The following is a 20,336-nucleotide window of genomic DNA, read 5'->3' on the forward strand; positions in this document are numbered from 1 at the left end:
TTTCGCTTTAATTTTTTGATTATCCGAAAAAAAGGTTCAACAATTCCCGTGGGTAAGGGGCAGTCGAGGACACAACAGTCGGTAAACATATCGAACGGTTACTATTAAGTCTGTGAATCGATAGAGCGGTGTATGTTTATAATGATCAAGAAGTAGTGAAAAGTTATTTCACAGAAAGAGGTATACAGGCTAGAGTTTAAACATTTTATATTTTTTAACAACTTGCCCCTCATCACTTTTGGTTCGGAGCCTGCCAGGTATTCTCCCAAAGGTAAAACTTGAAGATTGCTTTTAAAGTGTCGGTATGACTTTAAACACAATAAATTAAATAAACAAAAGGTAAGATATAAATAAACTTATAGTAGTATACCCCTTATGCATAACCTCAGCTTTGAAGAGCATTCAAACGCACTAGAATTAATGTCAACTGATTTGAAACTTAGGGGCGTTGCTTCAAACCCCAAAAGGTGCATTTTTATTTCTTTTCAACATTATTTGAGTATCTCTCAAATACCTAATGGAACTAAAAATATAGTAATATAATTATAATATTTATATAATGATTGAAGGTATTTATTGGCTAAATAATGCTAAATTTTAAAGCAAATATGATACAATTCATTTTTAAAGTCTTATAAAATAAGAACTACATAGTAAAAGTATTTAATATTTTGCAACATCAATCAAAATGCTTTTAAGAAAATTTTGACAAACTCTAGAAACCACTCCTCATTGTGTCAAATTTTAGAAATATTTTGAATAAAGCTTTTTAATTTTTAAGGTAAATTATCATAAGAGTGTGAAAATTGGGTGGGGTAGGGTAATATTTTTATACATATTACAAACATTTTTGTGTAAATACAATTATTTTTCACATGTGATTTATTTCCTGAATGCTATTATTTGTTTCTTAACAATGATCAATAAAAAAAAGTTTTCATAATTATGATATTATAGATTATTTAGAGTTTCCTCAATGCTGAAAATGAGTCCTTCTAATAGCCAAGTTTTAGTTCAGAAAAATGTCCATTAACCATACGCTAAATTTTCTTAAAAATGTGTATAAAGGTGTCCTGTAAGGCATATAACTGTGCAATATTGTCAACTTTTTAGTTCCTAAGCGGTGTTCTACCTAAAAAATTTAAAGTTTACTTTTTCCAAGAATCACCATTGCAACACATGAACTTTACATCATTAAGAGAGGTGTCATCTCCGTTACGTTGATAATCTTCCACTTTAGTCTGTATGCCGCATATTGCAGAGTTTGGTGGACATGCCCTACTCCATCCACTAATAACCCCCCAAAACCCATATCCAGGCGTTAGTGCAATCTCGTAGTTACACGATCCAGAATCTCCAGAATCCATACGTCCACATCTGAACTTAATATAGTTCGCAGCCGTGTCGTCCCCATTCTTTTAGAATAAAAAGATACATTCACCATTCAGTCTTTGTTTATAGAATACATTTATATCAAAAGCGAATTCGTTTGGTTTATAAATCTATCTTGCTTTAATTAGTCAAAAGTTCAAAAGTCTCCAAGCAAAATCTTTCTTTACATATTTTACTTTATCACTAATAAACCTTACATTACGTCCAATGTCAGAATTTTGGCGCATTTTTGTAGAATGGTGTGCAAATGCGAGATTGAAATAAGACAATTTATGGAGAAAGCTACAGATTCTTATTAAAATTAATGGAGTAATAAAATAAAACTCACATGTCGGTACTCTTCAACTTGTAACGCAAACTCTTTCAGAAACATATATTTAGGGCAAATAATAACTTCACCCCAGTCTCCAAACCGTCCAACAGTTGAAGTGATTGTTCCACCAAATAGTCCACCTTCTAGTGACGAACACACAAGCATAATTCCATTAAGTGACGTATCATCCCGGTCCCCTTGTTTTGGCTCAATCTAAAAATATGAAGGCTATGGAAGTGAAATGCATCACAATTAATCATTAATGATCGTTTGATTTACTGTTCTTGTATTCTTCATACAGTTCTCTTATAAAAGTTGATTTGCATTGTTTATTGTAACCTTACAATAGCAGTATATAAGCTTTAGTGCAAAAATAGACCTAATTTGAGGAAAGGTGTTCCAATTCGTAAGTGCATTTTTTTTGCTGAAGAGTATTTAAAATATTACGTATCTTTTAGTAGAAAAAAGGTACAAAAAATTCATCAATAATTTGGGCGTAGATCGACCAACATATTCGTAGCTGCTAGGTATGCTAAGGATGTAACCTGATTCGGATATGTGTTACCTATTTTGATAATGTGTATGCACAATCAATCAAAGCTTATGAAAGAAGGGAGGAAGCACTTATGAGCAAATTAATTACATCGCAGGAAACCATATTAGATAGAATTATTCAATCATTGTTTCAGTCTGAGGATTTATGGTTTGAATTTTCTTAAGATTTCAATTTATACCACCCTATGCGGATTTCATCAAGGATGGGGGACTTAAAAACTCAGAAAACAAAACGTTCGGCCTTTCTACAGAACCACGAAGTGGTGAGACATGCTATTTTAAAATATGGTATAACAATTTCTTCAGGGATTTCTCTAATTTCAGTTTCAGTTATGCTTTAAATAATCAATGTTGTAATGCAAATTATTGGAAAATTACATTGTAACCTTGAATCTCTAGCAAAACACTAGCTCAATCGTATCTTGAGTACCAAGAAAAAACATTTCAAGGAGATAGGAGTTGACAAATCTTATTCCATCTACTCAAACAACACTTGACATATTGTCCTTGCAACAGAAAATACTTTCAGGGGCCTACTTACTTAAAATTATTAAACAATGATTGCGTGTATTCATTTGATTGTGTGCTTTTTTGCAGTGTAAAGTGCACAAAGGAGTTATTTACACATTCGATATTGGAAGAAAATTACAATACAAATAATCATAGTACCGCTGAAAAAACCCAACATGTTTACATGTGATATTCCCTAAAATTCTGGTCGATTCTTATGTAACACTGTAAGTACAGACTGGTATGATATAAATCAAAATGTAAAATCGATAATATTCAAGATAATATATAATGAACACAGGACTGTTTCAACTGGAAAAAAATCTTTAACAATAAAAACAAAAAGCTACAGTGTATTTTATCACATCAACAGTTCAGGGGTCAATATTTCTATTACTCGTTTTAAAGATTTGTTACTTTTCTTTATTTTATATTACTACTTAAAGTCTGAAATGAACTGACTGAGATAAAAAATATACATATAAATCCTTTTTATTTGTTTAGTTTTATAATATCATATATATTTATATATATATATATATATATATATATATATATATATATATATATATATATTATATATATATATATATATATATATATATATATATATATATATATATATATATATATATATATATATATATATATATATATATATATATATATATATATATATATATATCCGAAGTGTAAAGTTTAAAACAATACGGATAAAAATAGCGGGAAAAAAGAATGAAGTGATGCCTTTTTCAGTTTACATTGCAATTGTTTATTAACAAAATTGTAATAAATAATTGAAGAGAAATATCAACCGGTTTCACCCGTTAAAGGGATCTTCAAGATAATGATGTTAATAACGTCGCTTGGTAACGACGTCAAAACAGTGTAAAGTGACGTTACTCTCATAACGTTTTAAAGGGACATAATAATAAGCTATAATATTATTGTTATATATATATATATATCTTTATTACATGCTTTTCGGTGGTTTATAGAAATATATCAGTGATATAAAACTGGTAATTTCACTGTTTGAAACAGTGAAATTACCACTTTGATAATTTCACTGTTTTGAATTTAAGCCCCTAACGTTGTTTCAGTGAAATACCAGCGTGCACAGAACTGGGTACCAACTTAATGATGTGACGTCGTAAATGACGTCACGTTGTATTATTATTTGGCGCGCTTTTCATTCAGTATTAGGTTAAATGTCTTTTTAAAACGCTTCTTTGCATATAATAAAAAGAAAATTTGTTTAGTTTAGTGTAAGATCGAAATATATTTCACTTGTGAACACCAAAAGTTTATATTTCACTCGTGGCTGCGCCACTCGTGAAATATACATTTTGGTGCTCACTCGGTGAAATATATTCCGATCTTACACTGAACTAAACAAAAGGTTACAAACCCATGAGTGTCATGGTATACAATCAATCATTTAATAATAAATATAGGTCAATGGTGACATATAACAATGACATATAATAGTCTCTAAAAGACATGTAATTACACATTTAATGTAACAATTCTTAATAGAATTAATTGTGTTGCATACATAAAGCTTTTAAACACTAAGAAATAAAAAAGTAAATAAAATAAATTGCATTATGTTCTAACCGGAAGAAACTTAATAATTCACAATAGAACCTGAACTTGTGATTTAATACATTACAATCACATATAAATATGTATGTTTTACTAGAAGGAACTTAATATTGCATAATATAACATGAACTAATAATCAAATACACATGTGCTTTACACTTACATATAAAATGTATATTTTGAAGTATTGAATGATTAAACAAAACAGATTATTAATATATACTTGTAAAAATGACGTTGTATGAGAAAAGTGTGAATGAAAATATTTTTTAAGAAAAGTAAATCGGTGTACGGTTTTCAAAAGCTTTATAAATAAAAGTGGACAGTTTTCTTATTATAGTAGTCGATTCATTTGACATTAATTCGATAAATTTAGATATGTTTGGTCTTTTCCAGTAGTACTTTGGTAAATACTTCGTTCTTATTTCACAATATAAAGTACATTCTAATAAAAAATGGTATTCATCCTCGAGTTTGTTACATATTATACATTTTTTTTCATTTCTTGGAATTTTGTTTGGTTTATGCCATCTCCCTGTTTCAATTAATAACCTATGTGCTGAAACTCTAAATCTTGTTAATGCTATTCTAAATTTCTGAATGTTAATTTGTTCAAGATACAATTTAAAATCAAAGTTTGAAAAAAGAATGTATCATATCTTAAATCAACATTGTCAGGGTGTAGCCCATACCAGGCGTTGTAACTGTGGAAACTCCCGATGACGACGAAAGATCGTTGACGATCTTACGTTACCCTAATTCCGCGTGAGTTTATGAAGAAAAACAAAATACACTACCGCCACTTGTCAAATTAATTGAAAAAGACAAACCTACTTGTATATATTAATTTTTCCGATCGTGCAACAAGTAGTTACATAACTTTAGATAACTTGCAATTGAAACGGTACTCTTACACAAAGTTTATGTAATAATGTTTAAAAAAAAATGTGAGCTACTTTGTCGATAATTTCAATTTGAAATTCTGTATGCGTTTTTCGTACTGAGATACATTTACACTTGTAGAAATTATATGTCAAGGAAAGCGCTGATTCAGTTTAACATGTGTGACGTTGCATTTTTGCGTGGTGTCAAATAAAACGACGTCGCAAATAATGTTCAATAGCGTCATAAATCAAGTTTTTATTGACAAAATAATAAAATTTGTTTTGAACGATTCAGGAAATAATGCATTTTTAGAATCTTTGAAAAAGTAAAATGTCAAATTTGACCATTATGTTGGAAATATCATATCACGGTTCATTTATAAAAAAAGCTTTATTTTATGCTTTTGAGTGGATTACTGATTTATCCGTGAAAATTATATTTGATAATTTCACAGTGAAAATTATGAAAATATAATTTCACACTTTTCAATGACAGACGACTTTTGAAGATTTTCCCAATGTGGTACCTACATTTTATTTTGCTGAAAATTCTGACAATGTCAGGGCTGTTTAGAATAAACAAATCTGAAATTGATAAATAAATTAAATTTCAAAAGTAGTAAAAAGAAAAAAAACTTATCAATTCATAAAAATTATCAATTACAAAAAATGGTCTCGAAATGTTTTGTTTTATTTTTACAGTCTGAAAAATACACTTCCTTCAACGTGCAAAACTGCTCTTGATGATATTTAGGCGTATTTAAGCATCATATGAGGAATAACTGCCTAATGCAACATGAAAATTTCTAAAGCAAGGACAGTCATCAGCCCAAAGAATAAGTAAACAACCCAGCGTTCGTAAGAAAACCTTTTTTTTCAAATTTCTAGCTGCTTTTGAAATGTTTACACATCTGTCAACAATTATTTATTGACTGTAACAATCCTTAAATAAGTTTTCTTTCTTATAAAAAGATGTATGACTAATATATCTAAATTATATTCCTCTCAATCAAAACACTTATTTTCCTCCCGTGAAATACAAAATTTTTAAAAGTGGCAGCCGTTTATATTACAGAAAGCCTGGTCTTATGTAAATTTAACGTAAGTAACGGAAATAGGGTCGGATAGTTTGACTTTTTCTTCACTAAAACTGTTTGTTTTTATTATTAAAACAAGTGACCATTTATATTTTTGAATAAAATAAATGATATCATCGCCATTTTATGTTGATTGTCGAACTTATTTTTCAGCTCAAGACTTCTTGTATTTATGAGAAATTGGACTAAAATTGGCTTAAAGTTAAGTGTACCAGCGGGGAAAACAGATTTAAATTTTAAAGTTAAAGTGACATAATGCCAATCCAAGGGTATGTACTGTGTGAACATGTGAATAAAGAATTAAGTTTTCATTTTGCAATAAAGCCTTTTGATTTAATTATTGTAAAAACAATTATTGCAATTAATTATTATTAAGTAATTATTGCAAAAACAATAAATAACACACGGATCCTAAGGAATTTTCTGTAAATATCCATTAGAATTTACGCTGACCGTTCAGTTTATAAAAAGAATGGGACAGTCTTTTTATATTGAATGCAGATTTATAATTTTTATCCCAAACATTTTCAAATATCACCTGTTTGTCAAACACCATTTAACAGTCAATCTTTTGAAATTTAAAGTCAATTCAGCTCAACGTTACTATGAAAATATGAGCATAATGTCACTTTAATATTGAGGAAATTTCATTTAAACTTGCTTTTTAGCATAAAAAAAATGTTTGTTTGTTGTGTAAGATGTAATTTTATTTCATCTCGTGAACTTACGCCACTTGTGAGAATCCTGTTTTTCAAGCTCTCTTAAGGAAATAAAATTTCATCTTACACACAAACAAACAAATATCCTCTATATTTTTTTACATTTATATGCACAATTAAATTGTGTCTGCAACTTCGCGTTTTTCGCACAATAGAAGAGACCATATGGAATTCCTATTTATATTTATCCTATTAAAGTTAGTTAGTATATTGTTTCTAAGTTGTAACTTTCATTCATATTATATACGAGTACATTTTGAAAAGTGTAGTGTCTTGTTGTTTGTTAGGTTGGTTGCTTTCTAAATCGATTTTATCACATTTGGTAACATCTCGGCGGTCCGTCCAACTAACCGGTGAGCTTGATAACCAATTAACCAGTAATTAAAGTAATTATGAATTACAAATTAAATGCAAAAAAACAAACAATCAGATTAATTGACAATAATAGATTTTGAGCGTACCTTCATAACATATCCGGCAGCATATGAACCTTTTGGACAATACTGCATACTACCCCACGTTCCCCAAATAGCTCGATGTGTAGGTCCAATTATGTCAACACAAACAACAACAGGAGAAAACACGAGTACGCTGACAAGAAGTAGGAAATACATATTCAACAGTCCACAGTATTAGCAAGTAGCAAATAAGTATGTGTATTTGGTAATATCTTTTTATCATCTGAAGTATATAACAAGGTTTTATCTAGACATCCTCCTATTCAAGGAGGAGGCGGAGTTACGATATCACATGATAATGACATCACAAGAGGCTTCTACAACGGAGGCCGGGAAATCGGCCAGAATAAATCAGAGACACTTGATGACAAAAAAAAGATTTGATCGACAACCCATTGTGACCGACTACCCGCCGTGAGTGTTATAAACTTATCTATAACACACATTTATCAATTCATTAAAAATCTACAGACAAAAGTCTGTTTTTTTTTAATTGATACATCTGCTTTGTATTTAAAGTAATTTATAAATACAGTAGGTATATCAAATTAAAAAAAGCGTTTTGTTGGTAGATTTTATTGAATTGATAAGTTTCTGTGTTATATATAAAAATCACGGCGGGTGGTCGGACACAAAAGGACGTTTTTTTTGCGATCAAATGCCTATGGAAGAAATACAATTTTTCTGGTTCTAACACCCTGCAAAAATCGGAAAATATCTTTCAACATGAGAAAGAAACTAATTCTTTTTTCAAAAAAGTAAAGACTGTGGATAAGCTTAGATTACGCGGTATGTTTCATTATGTTTATGTCATTTTTTACCGAGAATGTACTGAAAAGGAAGGAAACAATTACGCGGAAAGTATGAATATACTGCCTTTAAATTGGGCACAGAGGGACCCCCTCATCAATAGATCATTATGTTAATATAAGTTCTTTTCTTCTTATTTTAATGAATAATTACAGAATGTTTACCCACCAGGCCCCACTTGATTCCCAGCAGAAAATGTCTAAAATTTTCAACTTTCGCCGATATAATGTGACTAAACGGATCAATAAAAATATATATAAAAAAAAAAACTTAATTTTATTTAAAAGATTTGCTAAATTTGTTTATTCATTTGCTTTAAGAAAAAGTAAAAAAGTCAAATGTTGCACACTCTCATGATCAATGGCTCTTGTTACGCAAGATTATAGAGAATACATTGTTGATGTCGGGATGGAGTTTTATCCGATCAGCGAGAAAGTGTATCTTGGCGAGCTTTAGCGAGCCAGGATAAACCTTTCAATCCAGACATCAATCGTGTTTTTGATTTATCCTGCTTTTGATCACGCAGTAAAGTATACGCCAGTACGTCATAGGAGGTAGTTCAAAAAATACAAATGTCTTAAAAGTTGAAAATAGTTGTTGAAATCAGTACCATTACCGAAGGCATCTCAGAGAGTTTTGGCTCATAAACATTGGAAGTTTTACAAACAGGAAAATTGAAATGTAGTCCATTGAAATGTAGTAAAGCTTCCGAGGAACTTGAACCTTGAAATATTCAACAGCACCATTTTAAATGATGAGCAGAAAGTTACTATTTTAACATCAGATTTAGGCCGATGTCCATAAATATGCATTGAAGTAGAACTAAGTCATGTACATCGGTATATTTAAACTACATAAAAGAATAGGTAAAATATGTAGTTTGTCATTTAATCATATTCATTTTTTTCTCTATAAAATTATCGAATATGACTAGATTGAAAATTCAAATAAAGAGTCATTCCAAAACGTTTGCGCTACTTATACTCAAGGTTAATTTCAAGTTGAAATGAGTGATACCGTAGTAAGTGCATTGGTGTGCTATTTTTAAGTTACGACATAATTTACACTTCAGATTTTTTAAAGATATTTTGTAAAAAGGAGATTTATCGTAAGATTTCTCTTACAATAAAAATTTGTTGTAAGTTTTATATTGTGGAAATGGCTCCAGACCTGTCGGATCGGTTACTTCTAGAGAGACTAAAATCTTATTCCTCCTCAAGTAATTGAATTTTTATATGGATAGCTATGTTAAATATATATATACGCTGATTATATGTAAGTGTGAAGTATGTAAATTGCGATTAATCGGGAAACTGATTAAGTGCTTCTATCTGTTGCAATTACAACCTTGGTAATATGCTTGTTTTGGAGTAAAACAGAGCGTTATTCATTCTGAGAATCAGTGAAAAGCTTAAACTATCCAATTTCTTGGATATGACTTACAATTACGATCACAGATTCAGAAGGAAGCGATGGGTTGCCTCTAATGGTTTAGGTATCAGAATGGTCGCCACCTTTTTATCTCTATGTGATCGTAACAGGGTTCGAATTAGCTCCAGCAGATTAGATGGTTTCGACCCCTGGCGTTACTTGCAAAATTATCTTCCCTGTTTTAGCGCCATATTACCTAAATTGTGTTGGTACGCAATAAAACCAAACCAAACAAACATAAAATAGATAAATACAGAATTCCTAAAGAAAGCCCAACACGGCAAAATTGAAAATGTTGCAGGCTCGGTTTGATTGAGCCTGTTCATGGACGGTACTGGAAAGTGCAAGTTACTGTCCACGCCCCCTAGCACCGGCTTAAGCAGAATTCAACATTTAAACGTGAAATAGTAAAATTTTGAATTTAGAAACATCCGCAGATGTGTTCATACGGCGGTTATCATGGAACTTTCAATGTGACACTTCCGTGCCATTCCATGAAAAGCGGCGCATGGTCCCCAAGAAATAAAAAGCGTGTGCCCTAAACGAGAAAACAATGGGCGGAACTAAATAAAATGGAATTTTGAAAGGGGATAAGAGGTTATGAAGCCTGCGTATCACAGATAAGACGTCAAAAGACAAATTTAAAAAGCAGGCAACATATCCTAAAGGTGATTCAACATTATTCAAATAAGGCGGCCATAAGCACAGGCGACGTTGTTTGTTTGTATAAAGCATATAGAGGCTGTCTAGGTGGTATAGACACCAGGGAAGTAAGGAAGTGGGTTACATGGTGGACTGACCGGGCACTTGCGTTGGACAGTCCACAGCTCCTTAAAAACTTCTGGGGACAATTACCACTACAGAGAAACGATCAATTAGCACAATGAGGAAATCAACAACATACCTTAGATCTGCAATGACCAGTGAAAGACCTGGAAAAGATCTGGGCTTGGCCTTATTAATATCTATACAAGTACATGCATGTAATATAGCAAGAGTGAATATGATAATATCAATTATTTACTTAACATATCATATACAAATGCAGTACCAAAATCAGAGAATATCAGCATACATATTTAGCTGTTAAAAATAGTAAATATTTCATGAAAAAAAAATGAATTTGTATGAAAAAAGCCGTAATATTATGCCGAAATATAACGTGTAATTCGGACTTCTATTTAAAAATGTTTGTTGATTTTCTATTGATGTATCGATGACCTAAAGGCGGAGTTTCTTATACAAAAAGAAAATGTACTTCCGATTTTGCGACAATGAGGTTGCAGATTTTTATGCTTATCAAAGTCAATTTGGTTGTTTGAAAATAAGAACGGGAGTCGATATGAAACACATTTAATTTACGAACAGTAGCAGAATTTCGAGCTGGAATTAAATTTCGAACAAACCCGAAGATCGAAATTTAAAAAAATTCAATATCCGATTTTTAAGGTGGAGTTGAATCTTGAAACAGCTCGAATATCGATATTCAATTTTTTCAAAAGCTGAATTGAGAGCTAGAGTTGAATTTCCAGATAGCTCGAAGTTCGAAATTCAAAATTCTCAAAACCTGAATTTCGAGCTGAAGAAGAATTAAGAGCCAGATCGAAGTTCGAAATTGAAATTTGAAAAAGCTGAATTTCGAGCTGGAACTGAATTTCGAACCAACCCGAAGATCGAAATTAAACATTTTTAATATCCGATTTTTAAGGTTGAGTTGAATCTTGAGACAGCTCGAATATCTACTACTACTACTACTACTACTACTACTTCGAAGATCGAAATGAAAAATTTGAAAAAGCTAAATTTCGATCTGGAACTGAATTTCGAACCAACCCGAAGATCGAAATTAATATGTTTTTAATATCCGACTTTTAAGGTGGAGTTGAATCTTGAGACAGCTCGAATAACGAAATTAATTTTTTCAAAAGCTGAATTGAGAGCTAGAGTTGAATTTCCAGATAGCTCGAAATTCGAAATTCAAATTTTATAAAATCTGAATTTAGAGCCGAAGAAGAATTTAGAGCCAGATCGAAGTTTGAAATTCAGAATTTTCAAAACCCAATTTTGGAGCTGGACTTGCATTTTGTGTAAGCTCGAACATAGAAAGCTACTACTACTACTACTACTACTACTGTAACCAAGTGCTATTTTTAAGGTTTTTGCTATTTTCCAAGAAAGGTAACTCTGTCGGCCTTATTTGATTTTAATCTTAACTTTGTGTGATTATGTCCCCTTGACAACATTGGCTATTTGCTCAACCATAACGTTTCCCTCCTAAAGTTAGGGTCACTTGAGGTCATTCTTTGTGTTAAAGAAGTTGTTGGTCATTGTGACATGCAGATGTGTTGATTTTATATTATTAATAAGGATTTGGATTGAGGAATCGGTATTTGTATGTTTTATTCATTTGTTCTTAAAAGTTCTAATGTCAACTAAATGAAGACTTATAATAATTAAGTACAGTTGTGGATTTGATAACAGTTATTTTGCTAAATTTGTATTGTTCTTGAGTGTTAGAATTCAAGATGGTAGCATATGTTCTTATCTTTTAGTTATTCCTAGAAATCACTGTTTCTATTTGTATTGCACTGATGTTTGTAAATTACAGTTTACAGCATAATTAACCGCACAGTAAGACAGGTGTGAGTGACAGAGATACATGTATATTTACAGAGTCTGATCCACAATTGGTATGTTATATTTATATGTCATTGTTTATATATTTTTGGAGCTATATGTATATTTTTAAGTTGAGCATAATTGTATATTGTTTTATAAGTAAATGATTAAGTGGTCACTAGATGCAGGTACAATATGATGTAATACATTTAAAGATGTATTTTATGTGTACATGATTTATTTACATGAGATAAAATGAATGGTCTATCCATATAGACTGATCTGTTGATTAAGTATATTTAAGGTACTGTAGTGTATACAAGTCATACAAATGTATAAAACTATATATTTCATGATAGTATGGGATGTTTGGTATTTATACTTTCAGGACTTGGTAGATGTGATGTAGATGTGATGTAGATGTGATGTAGATGTGATGTAACTGTGATGTGTATGTTGTATGATGTATGACATATGATGTTTGATGTTGAGATGTACCGAATTGGAATTATATATAAAGCTAGTGTCCACTACAAATTAAATTGATGAACCAGTAACCCTCAGTTTGTTCTTTACTTATACAAGGCAAAAAGACATCGGGGTCACACTACTACTACTACTACTACTTCCTCTTCTACTACTACTACAACTAGTACTACTACTACTACCACAACCACTACCATTTCTTCTACTATAAGCTAAAAACTTACGAACTTCGAGCTGGAGTTAAGTTTCGAGCCAGATCGAAGATCGAAATTCAAAAATTTTCTAAAGACGAATTTTAAGCGGTTGTTGAATTTCAAGGCAGCTCGAAATCGAAATTCAATATTTTCAAAACCCGAATTTCGAGTTGGAGTCGAATTTAGTGACAGCTCGAAGATCGAAATTAAACACTTGAAAAAGCTGAATTTTGAGCTGGCATTGAATTTCGAAACAACCCGAAGATCGAAATTAAAAATTTTTAATATCCGATTTTTAAGGTAAAGTTCAATCTTGAGACAGCTCGAATATCGAAATTCAATTTTTTCAAAAGCTGAATTGAGAGCTAGAGTTGAATTTCCAGATAGCTCGAAGTTCGAAATTAAAAATTTTCAAAACCTGAATTTCGAACTGAAGAAGACTTTGACCAGATCGAATATCGAAATAAAAAAATTGAAAAAGCTGAAGTTCGGGCTGGAACTGAATTTCGAACCAACCCGAAAATCAAAATTAAAAATTTTTAATATCCGATTTTTAAGGTGGAGTTGAATCTTGAGACAGCTCGAATATCGAAATTCAATTTTTTCAAAAGCTGAATTGAGAACTAGACTTGAATTTCCAGATAGCTCGAAGTTCAAAATTTTCCAAACCTGAATTGCGAGCTGAAGAAGAATTTAAAGCCAGATCGAAGTTCGAAATTCAAAATTTTCAAAACCCAATTTTGGAGCTGGAGTTGAATTTTGTGTAAGCTCGAACATAGAAAGCTACTACTTCTACTACTACTACTTATATTACTACTACAAGTACTACTACTTCTTGTACTACTACCACTTCCACTACCACTTCTACTACCATAAGCTAAAAACTGACGATCTTCGAGCTGGAGTTGACTTTCGTGCCAGGTCGAAGATCGAAACTCAAAAATTTTCTAAAGACGAATTTTAAGCGGTTGTTGAATTTCAAGGCAGCTCGAAATCGAAATTCAAAACCCGAATTTCGAGTTGGAGTCGAATTTAGTGACAGCTCGAAGATCAAAATTCAAAGTTTGAAAAAGCTGAATTTCGAGCTGGAATTGAATTTCGAACCAACCTGAAGATCGAAATTAAAAATTTTCAATATCCGATTTTTAAGGTGGAGTTGAATCTTGAGCCGGCTCGAATATCGAAATTCAATTTTTTTCAAAAGCTGAATTGAGAGCTAGAGTTGAATTTCCAGCCATCTCGAAGTTCGAAATTCAAAATTTTAAAAACCTTAATTTAAAGCTGAAGAAGAATTAAGAGCCAGATCGAAGATCGAAATTGAAATTTGAAAAAGCTGAATTTCGAGCTGGAACTGAATTTCGAACCAACCCGAAGATCGAAATTAAACCTTTTTAATATCCGATTTTTAAGGTTGAGTTGAATCTTGAGACAGCTCGAATATTGAAATTCAATTTTTTTCAAAAGCTGAATTGAGAGCTAGAGTTGAATTTCCAGATAGCTTGAGTTCGAATTCAAAATTTTCAAAACCTGAATTTAGAGCTGAAGAAGAATTTAGAGCCAGATCGAAGTTCGAAATTCAAACTTTTCAAAACCCAATTTTGGAGCTGGACTTGAATTTCGTGTAAGCTCGAACGTAGAAAGTTACTACTACTACTACTACTACTTCTACGGATACTATTACTACTACTACTACTACTACTACTACTACTACTACTACTAGTAGTAGTAGTACTACTACTACTACTACTTCTACTACCACTACCACTTCTACTACTATAAGCTAAAAAACAACGAACTTCGAACTGGAGATGACTTTCGAGCCAGATCGAAGATCGAAATCCAAAAAATTTCTTAAGACGAATTTTAAGCCGGTGTTGAATTTCAAGCCAGCTCGAAATCGAAATTCAATATTTTCAAAACCATTATTTCGAGATGGAGTCGAATTTAGTGACAGCTCGAAGATCGAAATTTTAAGCTGGAGCTGGAGTTTATTTTCAAACTAGCTCGAAGATCAAATTCAAAATTTTCAAACCAAAATTTTGAGCTGGAGCTGAATTTCAAGCCAGCTTATGGATCAAAATTTAAAAAATTGAATATCCGAATTTCAAGCTGGAGTTGAATTTTGAGCCAGATTAAAGATCAAAATTCTAAATTTTCCACAAATAAACCACAATTTCGAGCAGAAGCTGAAGTCGAATTTCCAGCCAGCCCGAAGATCAAAATTCAAAATTTAAAAAAAAAACAAATTTCGAGCTGGAGTTGAATTTACAGCCAGCTGGAAAATCGAAATTAAAAATTTTCAAAACCTGAATTTTCGACCTGAAGTTGAATATCTAGTCAGCTCAAAGATCAAAATTAAAATTTTTTAAAACCCGAATTTCAAGCTGTAGTTGAATTTTGTAACAGCTCGAAGATTTGATTTAAAATTTGAAAAAGCTGAATTTCGAGCTGGAATTGAATTTCGAGCCAACCCGAAGATCGAAATTAAAAATTTTTATCCAATTTTTAAGGTGGACTTGAATTTTGAGACAGCTAGAATATCAAAATTTATTTTTTTCAAAAGCTGAATTTAGAGCTAGAGTAGAATTTCCAGATAGCTCGAAGACCGAAATTCAAAATTTTCAAAACCCGAATTTTCCACCTGGAGTTGAATTTCTAGCAAGCTCAAAGATCTAAATTTAAAGTTTGAAAAAGCTGAATTTCGAGCTGGAATCGAATTTCGAGCCAACTCGAAGATAGAAATTAAAAATGTTTAATATCCGATATTTAAGGTAGGATTGAATTTTTAGACAGCTAGAATATCGAAATTCAATTTTATGAAAAACTGAATTGAGAGCTAGAGTTTGAGAGTAAGAGTAAAATTCAATTCCAGTTTAAGAATTAGATTTTTAAATTTTTTAATTTCGATCTTCAAGCTTCCTCGAATTTCAGTTCATGTTAGAAATTCTGCTTTTGAAAATTTTGAGTTTGATCTTCGAGATGACTCGAAATTCAATTCCAGCTCGAAATTCACCTTTTTTCAAATTTTAATTTCGATCTTCGAGTGAACTCGGAATTCAACTTCAAGTCCAAATTTGGACTTTCAGCTTTCGATCTTTGAGGTTACTGGAAATTCAACTCAAGCTCGAAATTTGGGAATTGAAAAACTGAATTTCGATCTTCGAGCTGGGTCAAAATTCAATTCGAGCACGAACTCTCGCTATTTGTAATTTTGAATTTCGATCATCGAGCTGGCTCGAAAATCAACTCCAGCTCAATATTCGGCTTTTGAAAACTTTGAATTTCGATCTTCGAGCTTACTCGAAATTCGTGTTATGAAAATTTTGAATTTGGATCTTCGAGCTGGCTGGAATTCCAATTCACCTCGAAATTTGGCTTTTTTATATTTAATTTCGATCGTTGAGCTGGCTCTTAATTCAACTCTAGCACGAAATTCGTGTTTTTAATTTTTTAAATTTTGATCTTGGAGTTTACTTGAAATTCAATTCAAGCTTAAAAATTGGATTTTGAAATTTTTTAATTTCGATCTTCAAAATGGCTCGAGTTTCAATTTCTGCTCGAAAGTCTGCTTTTGAAAATTTTGAAATTCGATTTTCGAGATGACTTGAAATTCAATTTCAGCTCGAAATTCAGCTTTTTCAAATTTTAATTTCGATCTTCGAGCTTACTTGGAAATCAACTCCTAGTCCAGATTTGGGTTTTGAAATTTATGAATTTCGATCACGAGCTGGCCGGTTTTCAAATTTTGGTTTTCGATCTTTGAGCTGGTTTGAGATAATACTCCATCTCCAGCTCGACATTCGGCTTTAGAAAATTTTGTATTTCGACCTGGCTTGAAATTCAACTCCAGCTCGAAATTTGGGTTTTGAAAATTTGGAATTTCGATCATGGAGCTGGCTCGATATTCAACTCAAGCTCGAAATTCGGGTTTTTGAACATTTTGAATTTCGACTTTCGATCTAGATCGAAAGTCATCTCCGGCTCAAAATTCGGGTTATGAAAAATTTGAAATTGGATCTTCGACGTTGCTGGAAGTCCAACTCAAGCTCGAAATTTGGCTTTTTTATATTTAATTTCGATCTTTGAGCTTGCTCTAAATTAAACTCTTGCTCGAAATTCGGGTTTTGCAAAAAAAATAAAATTTCGATGTTCGATCTAGCTCGAAATTCAACTCCTGCTCGAATTCGGGTTTTGAAAATTTTGATTTTCGATTTTCGAGTTGACTTGAAGTTCAATTTTAGCTCGAAATTCAGCTTTTTCAAATTTTAATTTCGATCTTCGAGCTTACTCGGAAATCAACTCCTAGTCCAGATTTGGGTTTTGAAATTTATGAATTTCGATCACGAGCTGGCCGGTTTTCAAATTTTGGATTTCGATCTTTGAGCTGGTTTGAGATTATACTCCATCTCCAGCTCGACATTCGGCTTTAGAAAATTTTGTATTTCGACCTGGCTTGAAATTCAACTCCAGCTCGAAATTTGGGTTTTGAAAATTTGGAATTTCGATCATGGAGCTGGCTCGATATTCAACTCAAGCTCGAAATTCGGGTTTTTGAAAATTTTGAATTTCTACCTTCGATCTAGATCGAAACTCATTTCCGGCTCGAAATTCGGGTTATGAAAAATTTGAATTTGGATCTTCGACGTTGCTGGAAGTCCAACACAAGCTCGAAATTTGGCTTTTTTATATTTAATTTCGATCTTTGAGCTGGCTCTAAATTAAACTCTTGCTCGAAATTCGGGTTTTGCAAAAAAAAAAAATTTCGATGTTCGATCTAGCTGGAAATTCAACTGCTGCTCGAATTCGGGTTTTGAAAATTTTGATTTTCGATCTTCGAGCTCGTCAAAATTCAATTCCAGCATGAAATCCCGCTATTTGAAATTTTGAATTTCGATCATTGAGCTGGCTTGAAAATCAATTCCAACTCAAAATTCGGCTTTTGAAAACTTTGAATTTCGATCTTCGAGCTTACCCGAAATTCAACTCCGGCTCGTAATTCGGGTTATGAAAATTTTGAATTCGGATCTTCGAGCTGGCTGAAAATCCAAGTCCAGATCGAAATTTGGCTTTTTTAATTTTTAATTTGGATCGTTGAGCTGGCTCTTAATTCAACTCAAAATTTGTGTTTTTAATTTTTTTAATTTTGATCCTAGAGTTAACTTAAAATTCAATTCCAGCTTAAAAATTGGATTTTGAAAATTTTTAATTTCGATCTTCAAGCTAGCTTGAGTTTAAATTCCAGCTCGAAATTCAGCTTTTTTTTTCAAATTTTAATTTCGATCTTCGAGCTTACTCGGAATCCAACTCCAAGTCCAAATTTGGTTTTTGAAAATTATAAAGTTCGATCATGGAGCTGGCCGCTTTTTCAAGTTTTGGATTTCGATCTTGAGCTAGTTTGAAATTAAACTCCATCTCTAGCTCGAAATTCGGCTTTAGAAAATTTGAAAATTTTGAATTTCGATCTTCGATCTGGCTTAAACTTTAGCTCGAAATTTGGGTTTTGGAAATTTTGAATTTGATCATGGAGCTGGGTTGAAATAGACTTCAGCTCGAAATTTTTGTTTTGTAAATTTTGATTTGCGATATTCGAGCTCGCTCTAAACTCAGCTCAAGCTAGATTTCTTTTTTTTTTCAAATCTTAGATTCCGAACTTCGAGATTACTCGAAATTCAATTCCAGTTCCAAAATTAGGTTTTGAAAATTTTTAATTTCGATCACCGAGCTGGTCCCAAATTAAACTTCAGCTCGAAATTCGGCTTTGGAAAATTTTGAATTTCAATCTTCGAGCTGTCTCCAAATTCAACTCCAGCATGAAATTGCGCTTTTGAATATTTTAGATTCAATATTCAATCTGGCTCAAAATCTAACTCAAGCTCGAATTTTTTTTTTTTTAATTTCCATCCACGAGCTGGCTTGAAATTCAACTCCAGGTCAAAATTCGTCTTTAGAACATTTTTAAATTTTTATCTACGATCTGGCTCGAATGTCAACTCCAGCTCGAAAGTCTGCTTTTTCAAATTTTGAAATTCGATCTTCGAGCTTGCTCAAAATTCAATTCCAGGTCGAAATTCGGGTTTTGAAAGTTTTGAATTTCGAACTTAGAGCGGGCTCAAAATTCAACTGAAGATCCAAATTTTGGTTTTGAAAATTTTAAATTTCGATCTTTAATCTGGCTCAAAATTCAACTCAAGCTCTAAATTTGGGTTTTGAAATTTTTGAATTCCGATCCACGACCTGTTTGAAATTCAGCTTGTGTCAGCTTAACTGCATTCTTTGAGGCAATCAACGTGTATCAAATTAAGTTCGGTACTCTCTTTAGGGCATATCACCGTTAATTGTGTCAGCTTTACTCCATTCCTGGAGGCAATCAACGTGTATTATATTCCGCTCGGAACCCTCTTAATGGCATATCACCGTTGGTTTTGTCAGCTTTACAGCATTACTTGAGGCATTCAACGTGTATGATATTGCGTTCGAAACCTTCTTAAAGGCATATCACCTCGGGTTTAGTCAGCTTTAAAGCATTACTTGAGGCATTCAACGTGTACTATATTGCGTTCGAAACCTTCTTAACAGCATAACACTTCAGGTTGGGTCAGCTTTACTACATTCCTTGGGCAATCAACGTGTATTATACAGCGTTCGCAACCCTCTTCATGACATATAACAGTGGGTTGTGTCAGCTTACAGCATTCCTCCAGGCATTAAACGTGTATTATAATGCGTTCGGAACCTTCTTAAAGGCATATCAACATGGGTTGTGTCAGCTTTACCGCATTCTTTGAGGCAATCACCGTGTATTAAATTGCGTTCGGAACACTCTAAATGGCATATCACCGTGGGTTGTGTCAGCTTTACTGCATTCCTTGAGGGCTATTACAGTGGGTTTTATTGCGATTAGATACCCCTAAAGGGCCTATTAACGTCTTTTGTGTCAGCTCACTGCATTCCATGATGCTAGAAATTTCACATCAAAACAAAATCAACAATCATATTCTCGCCGAATTCAGTAAAGCTCACAGAACTCACGATGTTTTTGAGAGTTCTTATCGAAAAATAATGTTTTTAAAGAAACGTTAAGAGTAAAACATACAATTGAATGTCAACTGTTATCATGAAATTCGATCTTCGAGCTGGGTCGAAGTTTAATTTTAGCTCGAATTTGTGCTTTTGAAAATTTTGAATTTTGATCTTCAATCTTGCTCAAAATTCAATTCCAGCACGAAATTCCGCAATTTTAAAATTTTTAATTTCTATCTT

General features: G+C 32.3%; 1 protein-coding gene and 1 long non-coding RNA gene across 2 annotated transcripts; one reads left to right on the forward strand and one right to left on the reverse strand.

Moving 5' to 3' along the window:
* Window positions 1-551: 551 nt before the first annotated feature.
* LOC132723511 (vitelline membrane outer layer protein 1-like) lies at window positions 552-7,774 on the reverse strand. Its single transcript, XM_060708236.1, has 3 exons — window positions 7,540-7,774; window positions 1,721-1,918; window positions 552-1,415 (listed from the first exon to the last, which is right to left on the reverse strand). The coding sequence occupies exons 1-3, from the start codon at window positions 7,690-7,692 to the stop codon at window positions 1,149-1,151; spliced, it is 618 nt and encodes a 205-aa protein (XP_060564219.1). The 5' UTR covers window positions 7,693-7,774; the 3' UTR covers window positions 552-1,148.
* Window positions 7,775-11,915: 4,141 nt separating this feature from the next.
* On the forward strand, window positions 11,916-13,003 carry LOC132723507 (uncharacterized). Its single transcript, XR_009624751.1, has 3 exons — window positions 11,916-12,169; window positions 12,386-12,467; window positions 12,785-13,003. It is a non-coding gene; the product is annotated as an uncharacterized LOC132723507 (long non-coding RNA).
* Window positions 13,004-20,336: the final 7,333 nt, after the last annotated feature.

This window comes from Ruditapes philippinarum, unplaced genomic scaffold (genome assembly GCF_026571515.1).
Source record: "Ruditapes philippinarum isolate M1 unplaced genomic scaffold, ASM2657151v2 ctg4087_1_1_1_1, whole genome shotgun sequence".
In the NCBI taxonomy this organism is placed as follows: Eukaryota; Metazoa; Mollusca; class Bivalvia; order Venerida; family Veneridae; genus Ruditapes; species Ruditapes philippinarum.